General features: G+C 48.1%; 1 protein-coding gene across 9 annotated transcripts in view; it reads left to right on the plus strand.

Annotated features, from left to right (window-relative positions):
• TNS1 (tensin 1) overlaps positions 1-25,052 on the plus strand; it is a 937,838-nt gene that overhangs the window by 317,458 nt on the left and 595,328 nt on the right. For all 9 annotated transcript variants that reach the window (XM_063933939.1, XM_063933936.1, XM_063933946.1 and 6 more), the window contains exon 2: positions 11,409-11,523. In XM_063933939.1, coding sequence (XP_063790009.1) covers positions 11,409-11,523 — 115 coding nt within the window. The remainder of the gene's footprint in view (positions 1-11,408; positions 11,524-25,052) is intronic.

Genomic DNA, 25,052 nt, shown 5'->3' on the forward strand with positions numbered 1-25,052 from the left:
TTTGTAGTACAATTCAGCTTGCACATTCTGTGGCAGGCTTGCCACAGCCAAAATCAGTAAAAGCCCATTCCACAAGGAAGTGGGCTCATCTTGGGCGGCTGCCCGAGGGGTCTCGGCTTTACAACTTTGCCGAGCTGCTACTTGGTCAGGGGCACACCCTGACTGAGGAGGACCTGGAGTTCTCTCATTCGGTGCTGCAGAGTCATCCGCACTCTCCCGCCCGTTTGGGAGCTTTGGTATAATCCCCATGGTCCTGACGGAGTCCCCAGCATCCACTTAGGACGTTAGAGAAAATAAGAATTTACTTACCGATAATTCTATTTCTCGTAGTCCGTAGTGGATGCTGGGCGCCCATCCCAAGTGCGGATTGTCTGCAATACTTGTAAATAGTTATTGTTACAAAAATCGGGTTATTCTTGTTGTGAGCCATCTTTTCAGAGGCTCCTTCCTTGTTATCATACTGTTAACTGGGTTCAGATCACAGGTTGTACGGTGTGATTGGTGTGGCTGGTATGAGTCTTACCCGGGATTCAATATCCTTCCTTATTATGCACGCTCGTCCGGGCACAGTATCCTAACTGAGGCTTGGAGGAGGGTCATAGGGGGAGGAGCCAGTGCACACCACCTGATCCTAAAGCTTTTATTATTGTGCCCTGTCTCCTGCGGAGCCGCTAAACCCCATGGTCCTGACGGAGTCCCCAGCATCCACTACGGACTACGAGAAATAGAATTATCGGTAAGTAAATTCTTATTTTTACTGAGCAGAACACAATTATTCCCATCTGTTTTATATGATCAAATACATCTGTATTCAGCCCCAATTAGATAAGCTGCAAGGAACTCCCACCATTTGGCTGATACTCCCCATGCTCACCTGGAGAATGTATAAAGGAATGAGTATCTTTGGGGTCGATTCAATTGAATGCAGATAAAGTATCGCCGGGAGGGAGATCCCGGAGCTATTCAATTAAGCTTGATGCTAAGTCGGAGAATGCCAGTACTCGCAGACTAAACAGGGTGTTTAGTCGTAAGAACAAGTATTCTCCAACTAAAGTGCCTCTCCGCGATGCTGTATGTGCGTCACTATGGCACAAAACAGCATCGTATACATAAATTTGTCGTATTTCTGGGTGTAAGAAGAAATCCACTAGTCAGGGATAACATTGCACTGAACTGAGTAACTCCCTCCCGTCTGGTGTCTTCTACTTGGACACAACTTGGTCAGCTGACATCCATTACAAAGGTATTCTCATTTAAATTTGCTTACTCTCCAGGTTTTGCTGCCTACAGTCCAGTATGCTTGAAGGAGGGGCACCATATGTGTGTATTGGACAAATTGATGGATCATGGAGGGCACAATGTTGCTTAACTAAGGGGCAGAGGCGGAACTGTGGGAGGCAATGGAGTCGGCTGCCGCCGGGCTCCTGACCTGCAGGGGGCACTTCTCCATTGCGTCCCACTGCCCGACAATCCATCCCCGCATCTGACTGGACAGAGGAGCATGTCAGTGTCATGATACGGCAGCAGCAGCTGCCTCCTCATATGCAGAGAGACGAGCTGGCAGCTGGCTGCAGCTAGGGGGTGCTCCAGCGCACAGCTGCTCACAGAGACTTCCAATTGAGCTGGGCCATCTGAAGCTCTCTCTTCCTCCGTCCTGGTGATAGCAACAGGTAGACACTGGCACCACCTGCCTCCAGCTGCTACATTGTGTGTGTGTGTGTGTGTGTGTGTGTGTGTGTGTGTGTGTGTGTGTGTGTGTGTGTGTGTGTGGTGTATGTCTGTGTGTGTGGGGAGTGTGATGTTAGTGTATTAGAATGCTTATTGCTTAATATTTGTAGACACTCCCTTAGTAATATGTGTAAGCCTGAATCTTCAGTGATGGTCCCTGGGACCAGGGGGATGCTGGGAAGTGGGTGGCCCAGTGTGCAGTGTGCCTGGAGTTGGTGATGGAATAAAACAGCACAACAGTGAACTTACATGTCTCTGTGTCCTTATGACTGGATTTACAAACACCTGAACAAAACATGGTGTCAGAAGAAGTTTAACTTGGACTGCTAGTGCTCTCAGAGTGTGAAAGAATCCTGCAGCAGTCTGTCAGGCTGTGATACTCAGTGTCTGCAAAGCCTGCCGTGTGCTCCTCTCTTCAAACAGTGAGTAACCATGGATAAACTGGCTCCTCCAACCGGCATGCTGATGTCTGGTAACTTGTCTGAAAACTGGAAAAGATTTAAGCAAAGGTTTAATATATATCTTGCTGCATGTGGAGCTGAAAACTAAGGCATCTATTTTCCTCCATGTGATAGGAGAGGATGTGCTGGACATTTATAATAGTTTTCAGTTTGATGAGGGGCAGAATATGGTGCTATCTTCTATAATGCAAAAGTTTGAAGATTACTTTGTGCCAAGGAAAAATGTGACATATGAAAGATATAAGTTTTTCACATGTGATCAGAAGTCTGGAGATGGATTTGATCAGTATGTTACAGAGCTGCAATCACTCAGTAAAACCTGTGAGTTTAGTGATTTAAAGGATTCACTGATTAGAGATCGTATTGTCTGTGGAATACCTGATAATGGACTCAGAGAGAGACTGCTGGGTGAGCAAGACCTAACACTAGAAAAGGCAGTGACTATGTGCAGATCTGCAGAAATAACTAGATTTCAAGCCAAAAAGTTACACAAGGAAGCTGATGTACAGCACACACATGTGGTGCAGAAAACAGAGCCAAGCAAACCTCCATTCTCAAGAATGAAGCAGTCTAAGCCACAGTCTAACAAGGAAATGTGTAGTAGATGTAGAATGCTCACAATCCCAAAATGTGCCCTGCTTATGGTAAAACCTGCATCAAATGTGGTAGACTTAATCACTTTGCAAAATGCTGTAAAATTAAAAGTGAAACCAAAGTGCATGCTGTTCAACAAACAGAGGAATTCTTTGTGGATTGCATTGAACTTTGCAGTGCAGATAAGAAAGAATGGATTGTCCCTTTAACTGTGAACGAGATTGTCATTCCCTTTAAGCTTGATACTGGCGCGCAGGTGAATTTAATATCATTTCAAGACTATAAGACTTTTAGAGTAAAACCTAAAATTCATCCAGCCAAAGTGAAAGTTACAGGGTACACTGGGGAGGAAATTCCTGTGAAAGGTACATGCTTAGTGACACTGAAATATAAGGGACAACAGTTTAAAACATCTCTACTGATTGTGGATAAATTGTGCAACCGATTCTAGGATTAAGTTCCTGTGAGAAACTAAGCTTGCTAAAGAAAGTTTTTATGGTGACATCACAAGTAGAAGATGACTGCAAATCGATGTTACAGAATGGACTTTCTCTAACATCCTAAGTGGATGCTGGGGACTCCGTAAGGACCATGGGGATTAGCGGCTCCGCAGGAGACTGGGCACAACTAAAGAAAGCTTTAGGACTACCTGGTGTGCACTGGCTCCTCCCACTAAGACCCTCCTCCAGACCTCAGTTAGATTCTTGTGCCCGGCTGAGCTGGATGCACACTAGGGGCTCTCCTGAGCTCCTAGAAAGAAAGTATATTTTAGGTTTTTTATTTTACAGTGAGATCTGCTGGCAACAGACTCACTGCAGCGAGGGACTAAGGGGAGAAGAAGCGAACCTACCTAACTGGTGGTAGCTTGGGCTTCTTAGGCTACTGGACACCATTAGCTCCAGAGGGATCGACCACATGGAACCGGCCATTGATGTTCGGTCCCGGAGCCGCGCCGCCGGCCCCCTTACAGAGCCAGAAGCAAGAAGAAATCCGGAAAATCGGCGGCAGAAGACATCAGTCTTCACCAAGGTAGCACACAGCACTGCAGCTGTGCGCCATTGCTCCTCATACACACTTCACACTCCGGTCACTGAGGGTGCAGGGCGCTGGGGGGGGCGCCCTGAGCAGCAATAAAAACACCTTGGCTGGCAAATATATCACAATATATAGCCCCAGAGGCTATATATGTGATAAATACCCCTGCCAGAATCCATAAAAAAGCGGGAGAAAAGTACGCGAAAAAGGGGCGGAGCTATCTCCCTCAGCACACTGGCGCCATTTTCTCTTCACAGTGCAGCTGGAAGACAGCTCCCCAGGCTCTCCCCTGTAGTTTTCAGGCTCAAAGGGTTAAAAAGAGGGGGGGCACTAAATTTAGGCGCAATATTGTTTATACAAGCAGCAATTGGGGGAAAAATCACTCAGTTATAGTGTTAATCCCTGCATTATATAGCGCTCTGGTGTGTGCTGGCATACTCTCTCTCTGTCTCCCCAAAGGACTTTGTGGGGTCCTGTCCTCAGTCAGAGCATTCCCTGTGTGTGTGCTGTGTGTCGGTACGGCTGTGTCGACATGTGGGATGAGGAAGGTTACGTGGAGGTGGAGCAGAGGCCGATAAATGGGATGTCGCCCCCTGTGGGGCCGACACCAGAGTGGATGGATAGGTGGAAGGTATTAACCGACAATGTCAACTCCTTACATAGAAGGCTGGATGACGTAAAACAGCGGTGGGACAGCCGGCTTCTCAGCCCGCGCCTGCCCAGGCGTCTCAAAGGCCATCAGGGGCTCAAAAAAGCGCCCGTTACCTCAGATGGCAGACACAGATGTCGACACGGAGTCTGACTCCAGTGTCGACGAGGTTGAGACATATACACAATCCACTAGGAACATCCGTTACATGATCTCGGCAATGAAAAATGTGTTACGCATTTCTGACATGAACCCAAGTACCACATAAAAGGGGTTTTATTTTTGGGGAGAAAAAGCAGCCAGTGTTTTGTTCCCCCATCAGATGAATGAATGAAGTGTGTAAAGTAGCGTGGGTTCCCCCGATAAGAAACTGGTAATTTCAAAAAAGTTACTGATGGCGTACCCTTTCCCGCCAGAGGATAGGTCATGTTGGGAGATATCCCTTAGGGTGGATAAGGCGCTCACACGTTTGTCAAAAAAGGTGGCACTGCCGTCTTAGGATACGGCCACCTTGAAGGAGCCTGCTGATAAAAAGCAGGAGGCTATCCTGAAGTCTGTAAATACACACTCAGGTTATATACTGAGACCTGCAATTGCCTCAGCATAAATAGTGCTGCTGCAGCGTGGTCTGATACCCAGTCAGATAATATTAAAACTCTAAGACGGATAATAGTTTGCTAACATAGAGCATATTAAAGACGTCGTCTTAGATATAAAGGATGCACAGAGGGATATTTGCCGGCTGGCATCCAGAATTAATGCAATGTCCATTCTGCCAGGAGGGTATTAGAAACCCGGCAGTGGACAGGTGATGCTGCCTATAAAAGGCACATGGAGATTCTGCCTTATAAGGGTGAGGAATGGTTTGGGGATGGTCTCTAGGACCTCGTATCCACAGCAACAGCTGGGAAGAAATTTTTTTACCTCAGGTTTCCTCACAGCCTAAGAAAGCACTGTATTTTCAGGTACAGTCCTTTCGGCTTCAGAAAAGCAAGCGGGTCAAAGGCGCTTTCTTTCTGCACAGAGACAAGGGAAGAAGGAAAATGCTGGTGCAGTTCCCAGGATTAAAAAATCTTCCCCCGCTTCCTCTGAGTCCACCGCATGACGTTGGGGCTCCACAGGTGGAGACAGGTGCAGTAGGGGCGCGTCTCGGGAACTTCAGGGACCAGTGGGCTTGCCCACAGGTGGATCCCTAGGTTCTGCAAATAGTATCACAGGGATACAGGCTGGAGTTCGAGGCGACTCCCCCTCGCCGTTACCTCACATCAGCCTTGCCTGCTGCCCTCGGAGAAAGGTAGTACTGGCGGCAATTCACAAGCTGTACTTCCAGCAGGTGAAATCAAGGTACCCCTCCTTCAACAAGGCCGGGGTTACTATTCCAAAATGTTGTGGTACCGAAACCAGACGGTTCGGTGAGACCCATTCTAGAATTGAATGCCTTGAACACTTATATACGAAGGTTCAAGTTCAATATGGAATCGCTCAGGGCGATTATTGCAAGCCTGGAGAATTTCATGGTATCACTGGACATCAAGGATGCTTACCTGCATGTCCCTATTTACCCTCTTCACCAGGAGTACCTCAAAATTGTGGTACAGGATTGTCATTACCAATTCCAGACGTTGCCGTTGGTCGGTCCCCGGCACAGAGGTATTTACCAAGGTAATGGCCGAAATAATTATCCCGTACTTGGACGATCTCCTTATAAAGGCGAGGTCCAGGGAGCAGTTGTTCGGCAGAGTAGCACTATCTCGGGAAGTGCTACAACAGCACGGCTGGATTCTGAATATTCCAAAGTCGCAGCTGGTTCCTACGACGCGTCTACTGTTCCTGGGTATGGTTTTGGACACAGAACAGGATAAAAAGGGTTTCTCCCGGAGGAGAAGTCCAAGGAGTTGTCGTCTCTAGACAGAGACCTCCTAATACGTATACAGGTGTCGGTGCATCAATGCACGCGAGCCCTGGGAAGGATGGTAGCTTCTTACGAAGAAATTCCATTCGCCAGGTCCCATGCAAGGATTTTCCAGTGGGATCTGTTGGACAAGTGGTCCGGGTCGCATCTTCAGATGCATCGGCGGGTAACCCTGTCTCCAAGGGCCAGGGTGTCGCTGTTGTGGTGGCTGCAGAGTGCTCATCTTCTAGGGGGCCGCATATTCGGCATACAGGACTGGGTCCTGGTGACCACGGATGCCAGCCTTCAAGGCTGGGGGGCAGTCACACAGGGAAGAAACTTCCAAGGCTATGGAAAAGTCAGGAGACTTCCCTACACATAAATATTCTGGAACTAAGGGCCATTTACAATGCCCTAAGTCAGGCTAGACCCCTGCTTCAACACCGGCCGGTGCTGATCCAGTCAGACAAGATCACGGCGGTCGCTCCTGTAAACCGACAGGGCGGCACAAGAAGCAGGATGGCGATGGCAGAAGCCACAAGGATTCTCCGATGGGCGGAAAATCATGTGTTAGCACTGTCAGCAGTGTTCATTCCCGGAGTGGACAACTGAGAAGCAGACTTTCTCAGAAGACACGACCTCCACCCGGGAGAGTGGGGACTTCATCCAGAAGTTTTCCAAATGATTGTACACCATTGGGAAAGGCCACAGGTGGACATGATGGTGTCCCGCCTCAACAAAAAGCTACAAAGATATTGCGCCAGGTTAAGGAACCCTCAGGCGATAGCTGTGGACGCTCTGGTAACACCGTGGGTGTACCAGTCGGTGTATGTGTTCCCTTCTCTGCCTCTCTTACCCAGGGTAATGAGAATAATGAGAAGGAGAGGAGTAAGAGCTATACTCATTGTTCCGGGTTGGCCAAGAAGAGCTTGGTAACCAGAACTCCAAGAAATGATCTCAGAGGACCCATGGCCTCTGCCGCTCAGAAAGGACCTGCTGCAGCAGGGGGCCTGTCTGTTCCAAGACGTACCGCGGCTGCGTTTGACGGCATGGCGGTTGAACGCCGGATCCTGAAGGAAAAGGGCATTCCGGAGGAAGTTATCCCTACGCTATTTAAAGCTAGGAAAGAAGTGAACGCAAACCATTATCACCGCATATGGTGGAAATATGTTGCGTGCTGTGAGGCCAGGAAGGCCCCAAAGGAGAAATGTCAGCTAGGTCGATTTCTGCACTTCCTACAGTCAGAGGTGACTATGGGCCTAAAATTGGGTTCCATGAAGGTCCAGATTTCGGCTCTATCGATTTTCTCCCAAAATAGAACTGGCTTCACTGCCTGAAGTTTGGATTTTTGTTAAGGGAGTGCTGCATAGTCAGCCCCCGTTTGTGCCTCCAGTGGCACCGTGGGATCTCAACGTAGTGTTGGATTTCCTGAAGTCGCATTGAGTTGAGCCACTTAAATCCGTGGAGCTACAATACCTCACGTGGAAAGTGGTCATGCTGTGGGCCTTGGCGTCGGCCAGGCGTGTATCAGAATTGGCGGTTTTGTCATGCAAAAGCCCTTATCTGTATTTTATATGGATAAGGCGGAATTGAGGACTCGTTCCCAATTCCTTCCTAAGGTGGTATCAGTTTTTCATGTGAACCAACCTATTGTGGTGCCTGCGGCTACTTGGGACTTGGAGGATTCCAAGTTTTCTGGACGTAGTCAGGGCCCTGAAAAAAATATGTTTCCAGGACGGCTGGAGTCAGAAAGACTGACTCGCTATTTATCCTGTATGCACCCAAGAAGCTGGGTGCTCCTGCTTCTAAGCAGACTATTGCTCGCTGGATCTGTAGCACGATTCAACTTGCACATTCTGTGGCTGGACTGCCGCACCCTAAATCTGTAAAAGCCCATTCTACGAGGAAAGTGGGCTCTTCTTGGGCGGCTGCCCGAGGGGTCTCGGCTTTACAAATTTGCCGAGCTGTTACTTGGTCAGGGTCAAACACTCTTGCAAGAGTCTACAAGTTTGATACCCTGGCTGAGGAGGACCTAGAGTTTGCTCATTCGGTGCTGCAGAGTCATCCGCACTCTCCCGCCCGTTTGGGAGCTTTGGTATAATCCCCATGGTCCTTACGGAGTCCCCAGCATCCACTTAGGACGTTAGAGAAAATAAGATTTTACTCACCGGTAAATCTATTTCTCGTAGTCCGTAGTGGATGCTGGGCGCCCATCCCAAGTGCGGATTGTCTGCAATACTTGTATATAGTTATTGCCTAACTAAAGGGTTATTGTTGAGCCATCTGTTGAGAGGCTCAGTTGTTATCATACTGTTAACTGGGTATTGTATCACGAGTTATACGGTGTGATTGGTGTGGCTGGTATGAGTCTTACCCGGGATTCAAAATCCTTCCTATTTGTGTCAGCTCTTCCGGGCACAGTATCCTAACTGAGGTCTGGAGGAGGGTCTTAGTGGGAGGAGCCAGTGCACACCAGGTAGTCCTAAAGCTTTCTTTAGTTGTGCCCAGTCTCCTGCGGAGCCGCTAATCCCCATGGTCCTTACGGAGTCCCCAGCATCCACTACGGACTACGAGAAATAGATTTACCGGTGAGTAAAATCTTATTTTCTCCTGCACAAATGCTGATGGGAAGGAGGCTTAGAGCAAATCTCCCGATTCATGATGAACTGCTTAATACACATCACTCAGCGTTGATCAGACTGAGTAAGGAACGTCAACAGGCGAAACAGAAACTGTTCCATGACAGGCAAGCAAAAAGCTTATCTGATCTAAAATCGGGTGACCAAATCCGTCTCAGAGATCACGAGAAAGGTATTTGGGTGCAGAAAGGTAGAATTGTGTGTAAGTGAAAGTGGCATGTGTGTGTAACTGAAAGTGGCATTGTGTGTAAGTGAAAGTGACGTGTGTGTAATTGTGTGTAAGTGAAAGTGGCATGTGTGTGTAACTGAAAGTGGCATGTGTGTGTAAGTGAAAAAGGCGTGTGTGTGTGTTAAGTGAAAGCAGCGTGTGTGTAAGTGAAAAAGATGTGTGTGCATGTGTAAGTGAAACAGGCACGTGTGTGTAAGTGAAAAAGTTGTGTGCAAGTGAAAAAGGTGTGTGTGTGTGTGTGTAAGTGAAAAAGGCACGTGTAAGTGAAAAAGGCATGTCTGTAAGTGAAAAAGGCGTGTGTGTAAGTAGAAGTGTGTGTGCAAGTGAAAGAGGCATGTGAGTTAGTGAAAAAGGCATGTTTGTGTAAGTGAAAGAGGTGTGTGTGTTTTAAGTTAAAAAGGCATGTTTGTGTGTAAGTGAAAGGTGTGTGTGTGTGTGTGTGTGTGTGTGTGTGTGTGTGTGTGTGTGTGTATGTCTATACTACTATTGTGAAAGGCATCTGAGTACGCTGCTACTGTTCACCCTGAGTACCAGATATCTACATATGGCATATATGTGGGGGGGGGGGGGGGGGGAAGGGGGGCACCAACATTTTATCATGCCTCCGGGCGACTGGGGCGAACTTACGCCACTGCTAAGGGGGTAATTCTGAGTTGATCGCAGCAGCAAGTTTGTTAGCAATTGGGCAAAACCATGTGCACTGCAGGGGGAGCAGATATAACATTTGCAGAGAGAGTTAGATTTGGGTGGGTTATTTTGTTTCTGTGCAGGGTAAATACTGGCTGCTTTATTTTTACACTGCAAGTTAGATTTCAGTTTGAACACACCCCACCCAAGTCTAACTTTTTCTGCACATGTTATATCTGTCCCCCCTGCAGTGCACATGGGCCCTCATTCCGAGTTGTTCGCTCACAAGCTGCTTTTAGCAGCATTGCACAAGCTAAGCCGCCGCCTACTGGGAGTGAATCTTAGCTTAGCAAAATTGCGAACGAAAGATTCTCAAAATTGCGAATAGAAATTTCTAAGCAGTTTCTGAGTAGCTCGACACTTACTCTGCCACTGCGATCAGTTCAGTCAGTTTCGTTCCTGGTTTGACGTCACAAACCCACCCAGCGTTCGCCCAGACACTCCCGTTTCTCCAGCCACTCCCGCGTTTTTCCCAGAAACGGCAGCGTTTTTTCGCACACTCCCATAAAACGGCCAGTTTCCGCCCAGAAACACCCACTTCCTGTCAATCACACAACGATCACCAGAACGAAGAAAAAACCTCGTAATGCCGTGAGTAAAATACCAAACTTCTTAGCAAATTTACTTGGCGCAGTCGCAGTGCAAACATTGCGCATGCGCAGTTTGCGGAAAATCGCTGCGATGCGATGAAAAAGAACGAGCGAACAACTCGGAATGAGGGCCATGGTTTTGCCCAACTGCTAACATATTTGCTGCTACGATCAACTCAGAATTAGGCCCTAAGTGACAGAGGGTTGGAGTTCTACTTTAACTTTTGGCTGTGCTCATATCTTTAAATGCATTTATAAAGAGAATAGAGGCTATACATAAATTTTTCTATTTTTACTTTTGCAGGCTGAATCAATTATAAGAATGCAATGTATCCATTCACTGGGGACAATAATAAGGCATGGGGCATTCTGTAGCATTATTGTTACTAGTTCTTAGATAATCAATAAGCTAAATTTTGAGTCCATGCACTACTTAAAATTTGTGTAATTACAATGTATCGAAAATACACTGAATGCAATCTTTGAAATATTTGTCCTTAAAAGGGAACATTCATGTTAATCATTTGTCTTTGTATATAGTCTTGGAAAAGCATTGAGTTACTGTGAAGTGAGGCTATTATTTCAGCCATTTTGTGTATCTAGCCACCTGTATTAACAGGAATTGTCTTATATGGCAAAATTGAGCAAGCAGTTGTAGTACAAAACCTAAAGGTGTCTCAGACTCTCAACAACTGTAACATAGGCAGGACTCCAGGACAGGGTATAATAAACCACACGTCTGTAAGATGGAGGCCCGAAGTAAATCACATCAAATGTGACCTCAGAAGAATAATTTGTCTAAAGACAACACGCTTACTCTAAATAAATGGGTAAAGTGAGAGTAAAATCTTTGACATATTTACTTTTCCAAGTCACTATTAATGTGTTTTTTCCTGCATTCACAGCCTGAAGATCTGGAGGGGCAGAACTGTCACACATTCAAGATAAAGAGCTTCAAGAAGGTGAAGTCCTGCAGCGTGTGCAAGCAGGCCATCACCAGAGAGGGGAGCGCTTGCCGGGGTAAGTGTGCTTTGATTGATCATTGATTGATGATTGGAGAACTAACCAAACTTGTCCTCATCAGCAAAAGGCTTTATCCAGATTCACCACAAACACTGGATAATGTGCCTAATTCAGATATGATCGCAGCAGCAAATTTGTTAGCTAATGGACAAAACCATGTGCACTGCAGGTCGGGCAGATATAACATTTGCAGAGAGAGTTAGATTTGGGTGGGTTATTTTGTTTCTGTGCAGGGTAAATACTGGCTGCTTTACTTTTTACACTGCAATTTAGATTTCAGTTTGAACTCACCACACCCAAATCTAACTCTCTCTGCACATGTTATATCTGCCTCCCCTGCAGTGCACATGGTTTTGCCCATTAGCTAACAAATTTGCTGCTGCGATCAGATCTGAATTAGGCCCATTATCCAATAATATCCATGTACAGTAATAAGGGTCCTCGTGTCGTGTTTGTAGGCCATTCATCCCCAGTGGCAGGTGGAGTCCAAACAAATAGATTCATTCACTCCTTTCCCTCAAAATATGACCTGCTGTTGGAGGTAGGTACAGATCCATGCACCTCTCCCATGTGCCAGAACTATATAATGCCCATTTCAAATGGGAATTGTGTCAATAGCACTGACTGGAGTGCACAGCAATAACAGTAGTGATATTAATAGTATTGCTAGTATGACAATATAAAGATGATTCAATAACTGCTTATACGTGACGGATAGTATAGATGATGGTGGTAATATAGAACAGGTCATTAATTATATGTGTTAGTATAAGTTTATAAAGATGTAAGAGGTGGAAAACAGGAGCAGGTGTCTCCTCTGGCGCCAGAAAGTTTTCACTCACAATGAGAACCTGGCACCTAATGACCTGAGCTCAGTATGAATGACACATTGTCAATAGGGAAGTATTCTGTGGAAGGGTTCGCAGTTCTTCGCACACATGGTGTTTTGCTGTATAGTCTTAGTTAATAATAGCTACTACTCTTAGATTGTGTAAAGAATAGGAACTGATATGGACTTGAGCCAGTTCTGTGAACACTCCATATCCGGTGGCCAAAGTTCATTAGTGTAAATGTAGTATGTGGGATTTGTTTTATAACCCTTGTATGATCAACTATACACACACTCATTGTAGAGTCTCTCTACCAGCGCTGACAGCATTGTAGTCTTTAGAAAATCTCAGAAATTATGTATATTTTTCATTATTATAAAATACAATTTTATCTATTTTGGCATAAGGATGGCCTCAAGTACAATGTTTGTAAGGTATCCGATTGACAGAGCTACAGTAAAAAGATAGACGGTCAATAGGTTGATCCCAAAGGGTCGATAGGATCAAAAGGTGAACAGGCAAAAGGTAGACAGTGCTCGACAATAGTCAACACACATATGGTCGACACAAATAAAAAAAATTTTTCCTTTTTTTCAACTTTTTTATTATTTACCATCTACAGTATGTGGTCGGCGACTGGAAGTAGTAAACTTGCCTGAAGCGTGGTGAGCAAAACGAGCCCCCGAGGGTACACATTTCCACTAATTTGGCTCAGATACCTGCAAAATGACACCCAAAAAATTTGTGTCAACCATTTTCATGTCTGCCTTTTGACCTTGTCGGCCCTTTGTACCTGTTGACCTTTTCTACTGTCTGCCTTTTCCATGACAACCTTTTGACCATCTCGACCATTTGGGGTTGACCTATTATCCATACTTACATACCCTCCCGCATCCTGCGGGAGACCTCCGCTTTACGGAAGAGGCTCCCGCTGCCCTGGAATTTTAAAAAATCCCCCGGATTCCCCATGACCAGTGAGCTGAGTGTTCGCTCCCCTGCCTCAGCTAGCCTATCTGTGTGGAAAAGAGGCACCTGCAGCAGCGTGTGCCAGACTGTGCTCCTCCCGCTGGCAGGGGATGCCGTGTCTCTGTAACATTGTACTGGGTGTCAGCGGAGATGTTTAGGCTCCGTACAGTGGCTACCTGCACCTTGAAGCCACAGCCGCGGTGAGTGAGGGAACAGTGGGGGGAAGGGGAGGAAGGGTTACACGATCCTCTCCTCACTCTCCCCTGTATTACTGGTCACCAGACTCTGCAGGACATCCGACTCAGAGACTGGATGTGGCGGGTACATGTGTCTCCTGCTGCTTGTCTGGTCTGTGGCTGTGCTGGGATATTACGAGCTGCAGAAAGGTCTGGGAAGGCAAGGCATCTACAGTAGTATGGAACTCTGCAGTGTGTACAGTGTCCGCTCCCTGCATGGGGTAGATATGAACTGTCAAACCCATAATTGCAAACCCACAGTGTGCTCTACTCATGTAAAGGGTTGCTTCTTACCTGCCTGTCCAGGGGTGACCCCAGGAGGAGGAAGGGGGGGGGGGGCTTGGTGTGTATATAGGGTTTTTAACCTATCGATCCTGTACTAAGGGCACAACAAATACGCCTCACAAACATTTTCTGTCTGATGGCCATTTTATTGGGGTGTAGCAGGCGTGGTTTCGGGCAACTAACTGTGCACATTGGAAGCTATCCTCTGACAGAGATTCTGCACCTAGCATAGGGCTGGTGCAAGTTCCAGTGTTGGTTCCAATGATTGCATCTGAAGACCCTAAAAGCGGGCGTCCCAGCCCTTGCACATTCAGATGCACATTGTACACCAGAGAAAGGGATTTTAATAGCCGTAGTATAAAATCACAGATTCAACCAACAATATATGCTTAAACGTCTGTGTGGCAATGGATACTCCCATGGGTGAAGCTAGACACGCCCTTTGGGCGGAGCATGGCACACCCCCTCGATGGTGCATACTATTATCAACCGGAATCTCCCTGAAAGTAGCGTTCAAAAGTAGGCAAGTATGCTATTGTCTTATCTTATTTCTGTAGATCTCTTGAACCACGCAATGTTTAACAGTTCCAAATATTGTGTTTGTATTAAATAGAATAAAACTGTGAAAACATTTTTATGATGTGATGTATGTATTAAATGCTATGGGGGAATGGCAGTTAGCAATGGACGCCCGATGGCAGCTATGCAATAGTTCAAATGTTCTGTTGCGACTGCGTGATTTCTACTGGCAGCCTCCTGAGGTGGTGGGCAGAAATCAGTGAAAACTCTGCTGTTTGGGCACTCAAATTGCAATGCTCTATGCATCTAAACCCAGTGCATGTGGAGGCTATAACTAATGTAGTCGCACACGATCGGCAAAACAATTGCATTACACAAAAAAAAAATTGAATTCCCCCTATGAATGAATACTTATGGGATTGCATTGCCTGTATCTTAGACAAACGTAGAGAAAGGATTATGGGTAACATAAATCCCCCTCTATAACAGATTTATGGACTTGAAATACTAAGACATTTTTAGTACTATATAATCAGTTGGTTCTGACAAGGTTATCTGTAGGGTTTTTATAGGTTTCTCTATCGTCCTAGTGGATGCTGGGGTTCCTGAAAGGACCATGGGGAATAGCGGCTCCGCAGGAGACAGGGCACAAAAAGTAAAGCTTTCCGATCAGGTGGTGTGCACTGGCTCCTCCCCCTATGACCCTCCTCCAAGCCTCAGTTAGATTTTTGTGCCCGGCCGAGAAGGGTGCAATCTAGGTGGCTCTCCTAAAGAGCTGCTTAGAGAAAGTTTAGCTTAGGTTTTTTATTTTACAGTGAGCGATCACAGGTACAGCCTGGATGGTCACCGGAGCCTCGCCGCCGGCCCCCTTGCAGATGCTGAAACATGAAGAGGTCCAGAATCGGCGGCAGAAGACTCCTCAGTCTTCTAAAGGTAGCGCACAGCACTGCAGCTGTGCGCCATTTTCCTCTCAGCACACTTCACACGGCAGTCACTGAGGGTGCAGGGCGCTGGGAGGGGAGCGCCCTGGGAGGCAAATGAAAACCTATTTGGCTAAAAAATACCTCACATATAGCCTCCGGGGGCTATATGGAGATATTTAACCCCTGCCAGAATACACTAAAGAGCGGGAGACGAGCCCGCCGGAAAAGGGGCGGGGCCTATCTCCTCAGCACACAGCGCCATTTTCCTTACACAGCTCCGCTGGTCAGGACGGCTCCCAGGTCTCTCCCCTGCACTGCACTACAGAAACAGGGTAAAACAAGAGAGGGGGGGCAAAATAGTGGCAAAAATTATATTATAAAAGCAGCTATACAGGGAGCACTTATTATAAGGCTATCCCTGTCATATATAGCGCTTTTGGTGTGTGCTGGCAAACTCTCCCTCTGTCTCCCCAAAGGGCTAGTGGGGTCCTGTCTTCGTTAAGAGCATTCCCTGTGTGTCTGCTGTGTGTCGGTACGTGTGTGTCGACATGTATGAGGACGATATTGGTGTGGAGGCGGAGCAATTGCCAAATATGGGGATGTCACCTCCTAGGGGGTCGACACCAGAATGGATGCCTTTATTTATGGAATTACGGGATAGTGTCAACACGCTAAAGCAGTCGTTTGACGACATGAGACGGCCGGACAATCAGTTAGTGCCTGTCCAGGCGCCTCAAACACCGTCAGGGGCTGTAAAACGCCCTTTGCCTCAGTCGGTCGACACAGACCCAGACACAGGCACTGATTCCAGTGGCGACGGTGACAAATCAACCGTATTTTCCAGTAGGGCCACACGTTATATGATTTTGGCAATGAAGGAGGCGTTACATTTAGCTGATACTACAGGTACCACTAAACAGGGTATTATGTGGGGTGTGAAAAAACTACCTATAGTTTTTCCTGAATCAGAAGAACTAAATGATGTATGTGATGAAGCGTGGGTTGCCCCCGATAAAAAGATGCTAATTTCAAAGAAGTTATTAGCTTTATACCCTTTCCCGTCAGAGGTTAGGGCGCGCTGGGAAACACCTCCTAGGGTGGACAAGGCGCTCACACGCTTATCTAAACAAGTGGCGTTACCCTCTCCTGAGACGGCCGCACTTAAAGATCCAGCAGATAGGAGGATGGAAAATATCCAAAAAAGTATATACACACATACAGGTGTTATACTACGACCAGCTATAGCGACAGCCTGGATGTGCAGTGCTGGAGTAGCTTGGTCAGAGTCCCTGATTGAAAATATTGATACCCTGGATAGGGACAATGTTTTACTGTCTTTAGAGCAAATAAAGGATGCATTTCTTTATATGCGTGATGCACAGAGGGATATCTGCACACTGGCATCACGGGTAAGTGCTATGTCCATTTCGGCCAGAAGAAGTTTATGGACGCGACAGTGGTCAGGCGATGCGGACTCAAAACGGCATATGGAAGTTTTGCCGTATAAAGGGGAGGAGTTATTTGGAGTCGGTCTATCAGATTTGGTGGCCACGGCTACAGCCGGGAAATCCACCTTTTTACCTCAAGCTACTCCCCAACAGAAAAAGACACCGACTTTTCAACCGCAGCCCTTTCGTTCCTTTAAAAACAAGAGAGCAAAGGGATATTCATATCTGCCACGAGGCAGAGGAAGGGGGAAGAGACACCAACAGGCAGCTCCTTCCCAGGAACAGAAGCCCTCCCCCGCTTCTACAAAAGCCTCAGCATGACGCTGGGGCTTCTCAAGCGGACTCGGGGGCGGTGGGCGGTCGTCTCAAGAATTTCAGCGCGCAGTGGGCTCACTCGCAGGTAGATCCCTGGATCCTGCAGATAATATCTCAGGGGTACAGGTTGGAACTAGAGACAGATCCGCCTCGCCGTTTCCTGAAGTCTGCTTTACCAACGTCCCCCTCAGAAAGGGAGACGGTTTTGGAAGCCATTCACAAGCTGTACTCTCAGCAGGTGATAGTCAAGGTACCTCTTCTACAACAGGGAAAGGGGTATTATTCCACTCTATTTGTGGTACCGAAGCCGGACGGCTCGGTAAGACCTATTCTAAATCTGAAGTCCTTGAACCTGTACATAAAGAAGTTCAAGTTCAAAATGGAGTCACTCAGAGCAGTGATAGCGAACCTGGAAGAAGGGGACTTTATGGTGTCCTTGGACATCAAGGATGCGTACCTCCACGTTCCAATTTACCCCTCACACCAGGGGTACCTCAGGTTCGTTGTACAAAACTGTCACTATCAGTTTCAGACGCTGCCGTTCGGATTGTCCACGGCACCTCGGGTCTTTACAAAGGTAATGGCCGAGATGATGATTCTTCTTCGAAGAAAAGGCGTATTAATTATCCCATACTTGGACGATCTCCTAATAAGGGCAAGGTCCAGAGAACAGCTAGAGAGGGGATTAGCACTGTCTCAAGAAGTGCTAAAACAGCACGGCTGGATTCTGAATATTCCAAAATCCCAGTTAATGCCGACAACTCGTCTGCTGTTCCTAGGGATGATTCTGGACACGGTTCAGAAAAAAGGTTTTTCTCCCGGAGGAAAAAGCCAAGGAGTTATCCGAGCTTGTCAGGAACCTCCTAAAACCAGGAAAGGTGTCTGTACATCAATGCACAAGAGTCCTGGGAAAAATGGTGGCTTCTTACGAAGCAATTCCATTCGGCAGATTCCATGCACGAATTTTCCAGAGGGATCTGTTGGACAAATGGTCAGGGTCGCATCTTCAGATGCACCAGCGGATAACCCTGTCTCCAAGGACAAGGGTATCTCTTCTGTGGTGGTTGCAGAGTGCTCATCTATTGGAGGGCCGCAGATTCGGCATACAGGATTGGATCCTGGTGACCACGGACGCCAGCCTGAGAGGCTGGGGAGCAGTCACACAAGGAAGAAACTTCCAGGGAGTGTGGACGAGCCTGGAAACGTCTCTTCACATAAACATTCTGGAACTAAGAGCAATCTACAATGCTCTAAGCCAGGCAGAACCTCTGCTTCAAGGAAAACCGGTGTTGATCCAGTCGGACAACATCACGGCAGTCGCCCATGTAAACAGACAGGGCGGCACAAGAAGCAGGAGTGCAATGGCAGAAGCTGCAAGGATTCTTCGCTGGGCAGAGAATCATGTGATAGCACTGTCAGCAGTGTTCATCCCGGGAGTGGACAACTGGGAAGCAGACTTCCTCAGCAGACACGACCTTCACCCGGGAGAGTGGGGACTTCATCCGGAAGTCTTCCACATGCTGGTAACCCGTTGGTAAAGACCAATGGTGGACATGATGGCGTCTCGCCTCAACAAAAAACTGGACAGGTATTGCGCCAGGTCAAGAGATCCGCAGGCAATAGCTGTGGACGCGCTGGTAACGCCTTGGGTGTACCAGTCGGTGTATGTGTTTCCTCCTCTGCCTCTCATACCAAAAGTATTGAGAATTATACGGCAAAGAGGCGTAAGAACGATACTAGTGGTTCCGGATTGGCCAAGAAGGACTTGGTACCCGGAACTTCAAGAGATGATCACGGAAGATCCGTGGCCTCTACCTCTAAGGAGGGACTTGCTTCAGCAGGGTCCCTGTCTGTTTCAAGACTTACCGCGGCTGCGTTTGACGGCATGGCGGTTGAACGCCGGATCCTAAAGGAAAAAGGCATGCCGGAAGAAGTCATTCCTACTTTGATTAAAGCAAGGAAGGAAGTAACCGTGCAACACTATCACCGCATTTGGCGAAGATATGTTGCGTGGTGCGAGGATCGGAGTGCTCCGACGGAGGAATTTCAACTGGGTCGATTCCTACATTTCCTGCAATCAGGATTGTCTATGGGTCTCAAATTGGGATCTATTAAGGTTCAAATTTCGGCCCTGTCGATTTTCTTTCAAAAAGAATTGGCTTCAGTTCCTGAAGTCCAGACTTTTGTTAAGGGAGTGCTGCATATACAGCCTCCTGTGGTGCCTCCAGTGGCACCGTGGGATCTCAATGTGGTTTTGGAATTTCTAAAATCTCATTGGTTTGAACCACTAAAAAAGGTGGATTTAAAATATCTCACATGGAAAGTGACCATGTTACTAGCCCTGGCTTCGGCCAGGAGAGTGTCAGAACTGGCAGCTTTATCTTACAAAAGCCCATATCTGATTTTCCATTCGGACAGGGCAGAACTGCGGACTCGTCCGCATTTTCTCCCTAAGGTGGTGTCAGCATTTCATCTGAACCAGCCTATTGTAGTGCCTGCGGCTACAAGTGACTTGGAGGACTCCAAGTTACTGGACGTTGTCAGAGCATTAAAAATATATATTGCAAGGACAGCTGGAGTCAGAAAATCTGACTCGTTGTTTATATTGTATGCACCCAACAAGATGGGTGCTCCTGCGTCTAAGCAGACGATTGCTCGTTGGATCTGTAGCACAATCCAACTTGCACATTCTGTGGCAGGCCTGCCACAGCCTAAATCTGTAAAGGCCCACTCCACAAGGAAGGTGGGCTCATCTTGGGCGGCTGCCCGAGGGGTCTCGGCATTACAACTTTGCCGAGCAGCTACGTGGTCAGGGGAGAACACGTTTGTAAAATTTTACAAATTTGATACTCTGGCTAAGGAGGACCTGGAGTTCTCTCATTCGGTGCTACAGAGTCATCCGCACTCTCCCGCCCGTTTGGGAGCTTTGGTATAATCCCCATGGTCCTTTCAGGAACCCCAGCATCCACTAGGACGATAGAGAAAATAAGAATTTACTTACCGATAATTCTATTTCTCGGAGTCCGTAGTGGATGCTGGGCGCCCATCCCAAGTGCGGATTATCTGCAATAATTGTACATAGTTATTGTTAACTAATTCGGGTTATTGTTTAGGAAGCCATCTTTCAGAGGCTCCTCTGTTATCATACTGTTAACTGGGTTTGATCACAAGTTGTACGGTGTGATTGGTGTGGCTGGTATGAGTCTTACCCGGGATTCAAAATTCCTCCCTTATTGTGTACGCTCGTCCGGGCACAGTACCTAACTGAGGCTTGGAGGAGGGTCATAGGGGGAGGAGCCAGTGCACACCACCTGATCGGAAAGCTTTACTTTTTGTGCCCTGTCTCCTGCGGAGCCGCTATTCCCCATGGTCCTTTCAGGAACCCCAGCATCCACTACGGACTCCGAGAAATAGAATTATCGGTAAGTAAATTCTTATTATTTCCAGAATACAAATATATATATTTCTCCTTCAAACCTCCCTTCGCTAGAAAAACTTCCTAATCCGATTGGAGACTACTGTGGTTCCCCACATAATGCACACACTACTTAAGTGATTTTGAGTTCCAATTTTATTCTTAATTAGTGAAAAATCTGAATTTGGTGTAGTACATGTAATCGAACTGGGTCCTGTGGCTTAAATGATAGGGAACCAATCGAGATGTTACCTGACCAGTCCTTAGGAATGCCTATATATTTACCCTCTGGCTAAAACCTCAGTAATGTAATGAAGGGGCCATCAGTGTTCTGAAGGATGGAGAGTCAGAATAGAAAATAAATATTTGTGTTTTTTTTCCCCCTCTTAATTAGCATATATATCTATGGGACTTGTGTTCTGATCTATTACTGTATTATATGTTGTCTATCAATTACTGCATCTCATTGCAATATAGTGTTATACAGTAAAAGAAAGACTATGAAATAGATTTAACTTGTAATTCTCCATTTGCTGTGGGACTACAGGTACCACCATGTCTTTCCAGCCAAAGTGCTAGGATTTACAGCAGAGCAACATGATGTGTTTCGTTCATTTAAGTTGTTCATCCACAATCCATGATGGACACATTTGATCTGCTGTGGGTTGTCAGCATAGGCGTTTCTATAATGGGTACAGTGTGTGCATACCCTCCAACTGTACCTTTTTGGCCGATACAGTACCGTTTTAATGGTCTGTCCCGGCCAAAAAGGGCTTTGTACCGATTTTTGACTCGCCAAATTTCCATTGAAAGTATAGGAAAGTGGGGGTGGCCACATCCCTTTTCCCATGACCATGCCCCTTTCCTAATTTGTATCGGTTTTTACGTGTAAAATGTTGGAGGGTATGTGTGTGCTGTGCACATGGGCCCCTGGGTCCAGGGGCGCCCACACCGTACACCCTGTACCCATATATTATACTTACCCCTTGTCATGACTAAGGTTTTTGTGAACCCGGTGCTAGCGAAGTCTGCGCGGGCGACTGGAGGACTACACGAATACCACCACTGACCTGGTTTTGGAAGTGTTGTGGACTCGGGGTCTCTTCCGGTGACTGGGAAGAGGAACCGCGGCAGAGATGGCCGAATCCAAGTTCTCCTCATGCAGGATGAGGTCGGCAGACAGGAAGCACGTGTGGGCGCTGAAGGTCTCCTGAAAGTCAGAACTGGAAAGGCGCTGATGAATCAGTGAAGAATAACAGGTACAACTGTGCTAAAGGGCACGGGGTGCTTGGGGACACTGAGGTGCTTGGAGACACTGAGGTGCTTGGAGACACTGAGGTGCTTGGAGACACTGAGGTGCTTGGAGACACTGAGGTACTTGGAGACACTGAGGTACTTGGAGACACTGAGGTGCGTAGAGGCACTGAGGTGCGTAGAGGCACTGAGGTGCGTAGAGGCACTGAGGTGCGTAGAGGCACTGAGGTGCGTAGAGACACTGAGGTGCGTGAAGACACTGGGGTGCGTAGAGACACTGAGGTGCGTGAAGACACTGGGGTGCGTAGAGACACTGGAGTGCGTAGAGACACTGGGGTGCTGAGGCACGGAGGCACGGAGGTGCTGGAAGCACGGAGGTACTGAGGCACGGAGGTGCTGAGGCACGGAGGCACGGAGGTGCTGAGGCACGGAGATGCTGAGTCACGGAGATGCTGGAAGCACGGAGGCACGGAGGTGCTGGAAGCACGGAGGTACTGAGGCACGGAGGTGCTGAGGCACGGAGATGCTGAGTCACGGAGGTGCTGGAAGCACGGAGGCACGGAGGTGCTGGAAGCACGGAGGTACTGAGGCACGGAGGCACGGAGGTCCTGAGGCACGGAGGTACTGAGGTGCTGAGGCACGGAGATGCTGAGTCACGGAGGTGCTGGAAGCACGGAGGTACTGAGGCACAGAGGTGCTGAGTCACGGAGATGCTGGAAGCACGGAGGCACGGAGGTGTTGGAAGCACGGAAGTACTGAGCTCTGGAGATCCCAACTACAACAGTAGTAAAACTGAAACACGACAGCTGTGGTTTTCAGTGGAGAACATGGAATTCAGTACTGTGCCTTTAAGACGAAACATTGCAGCTGTGCCTTTACATTGAGACTCAGGGAAATGGTGAAATCAAATGGCAACACACAAGTAACCATACAGGAACAAGGGAACAGAGTTTCCACAGGAACTTAGGTACAATGGTTACCTTAAGGGAGCTCAGCATAAAGACTCTCACAAGGCTGTATGTGACACGAGGAACTGGCCCAGATTCCAACTCAGCCTCCTGATTTATACTTCCTGGTCCTTGATGATTGGTGGGCAGGATTAGGTGATGTCACTGTCATGTGACTACTCTAGCCAAGGCTGTGATGTAGAATGAGGCCTAGCAGGCCAAGAGAACACTGAAGCCTGGACTTCTGCAAAACACAGGATGCTTGCTTTTAGATTACTGAATTCAGCCTCACACAGGAGATCACCACAGGTGGAGCTGATTACCTCTCAGGCAGAGAACTCAGGAAACTCAGTGCTGACAAGCTGTTTAACTCCGTGAGTGAAAAGACACAGGATCCAGGACAGAAAGCAGGGGTAAGTCACCAAATATGAGAATTACAGTCAGGATTGTGACAGTATCCCCCTCTTCGAGGGTGGACTCCGGACACCCATCTAATCTTAGGGGAACTTGAGAAATTCATACAGAAGAATTTAGGACCTTCGTTGATGCCTCTTCTTCTTATGGGAACGTTTGGTTTTGACCAAGGACCGCGGGATCTCCTGTAAAGAAAAACCTTCCTTAGAAAACATGGGGGCTCCCAAGAAAGGAGTAGCATCATGGACTGGATCAAATTCAGAGTCTGAGTCCAAGTCTAATGGAAGATATGAATCTCCCATAGATACACAGTTTGCAGATGAAAATGAGGTGCACTGGAGATTTAAATTCTCTGGGCTAGGAGAGACTCCAACATGAGCAATTTTAATGGTCGGATTCTTACTGAAGGAGATTCTTAGATTATCCCTGGGAGGACAGCACAAACTTCCTTCTGCATTCCCTTTAGAGCCTGATTTCTTTACCGAGTCAGATTCCATAGGTTTAGGACCAAATTCTTTAACCACAGCATTACTAAAATTCTGTAAGTCATGGAACACAGGATCATTACTCTCAAAAAGCATGTTGGCCCACTCCAAAGCTCTTCCTCTGAATGCCAGGAACAGATATCGAGTAACGTTGGAAGGAGTTACTGCACCTGAAGGATCAGACTCCATCCGAGACAGAAATTGTTCAACCAAAGCGGCATATTGCAGTAAATCTCCATCGAAGTAAATAGGTGGTAAACCATCAGACGAAAGCTTAGAGGCTGAAACTGGAGAAATCTTTGACTGGACGAGTAGGACTGGATTGGATCCGGGGATGCTTGAATTGGCTGGAACCAAAGGAGACTGACCAGGCTGGTCCTGGAGTAACACTGGACCGGCTGGAACCGGAACGAACTGACCAGGCGGAGCCTGGAGTATTGCTGGACCGGCTGGAACCGGAACGGACTGGCCAAGCTGGGCCTGGAGTATTGCTGGACCGGCTGGAACCGGGACGGACTGACCAGGCTGGGCCTGGAGTATTGCTGGACCGGCTGGAACCGGGACGGACTGAGTCCTTTCTTCACGGGGCTGAACCAAGGCAGGAGCCCCCACTTCACGGGGCTGGGCTGAGGCAAGAGCCCCCACTTCACGGGGCTGGGCTGAGGCAAGAGCCCCCACTTCACGGGGCTGGGCTGAGGCAAGAGCCCCCACTTCACGGGGCTGGGCTGAGGCAAGAGCCCCCACTTCACGGGGCTGGGCTGAGGCAAGAGCCCTCTCTTCACGGGGCTGGGCTGCGCTCTGAAGGCTCTCTGGCTGGGCAGCGCTCTGAAGGCTCTCTGGCTGGGCAGCGCTCTGAAGGCTCTCTGGCTGGGCAGCGCTCTGAAGGCTCTCTGGCTGGGCAGCGCTCTGAAGGCTCTCTGGCTGGGCAGCGCTCTGAAGGCTCTCTGGCTGGGCAGCGCTCTGAAGGCTCTCTGGCTGGGCAGCGCTCTGAAGGCTCTCTGGCTGGGCAGCGCTCTGAAGGCTCTCTGGCTGGGCAGCACTCTGTAGACCCTCTGGCTGGGCAGCACTCTGTAGACCCTCTGGCTGGGCAGCACTCTGTAGACCCTCTGGCTGGGCAGCACTCTGTAGACCCTCTGGCTGGGCAGCACTCTGTAGACCCTCTGGCTCTGGACCCTCGGATCCCCTTCCTGGGGCTGTACCCTCGGAACCCCCTCCTGGGGCTGGACCCTCTGAAGAACCCCCTCCTGGGGCTGTGCCCTCTGAAGAACCCCCTCCTGGGGCTGGACGCTCTGAACCCCTCACTGGGGCTGGACGCTCTGAACCCCTCACTGGGGCTGGACGCTCTGAACCCCTCACTGGGGCTGGACGCTCTGAAGAACCCCTTCTTGGGGCTGGACACTCTGAAGAACCCCTTCTTGGGGCTGGACACTCTGAAGACGCCCCCCCTGGGGCTGAAGACACGGACGCCCCCCCTGGGGCTGGACACTCT

The sequence above is a fragment of the Pseudophryne corroboree genome, chromosome 7 (genome assembly GCF_028390025.1).
Source record: "Pseudophryne corroboree isolate aPseCor3 chromosome 7, aPseCor3.hap2, whole genome shotgun sequence".
NCBI classification, from domain to species: Eukaryota; Metazoa; Chordata; class Amphibia; order Anura; family Myobatrachidae; genus Pseudophryne; species Pseudophryne corroboree.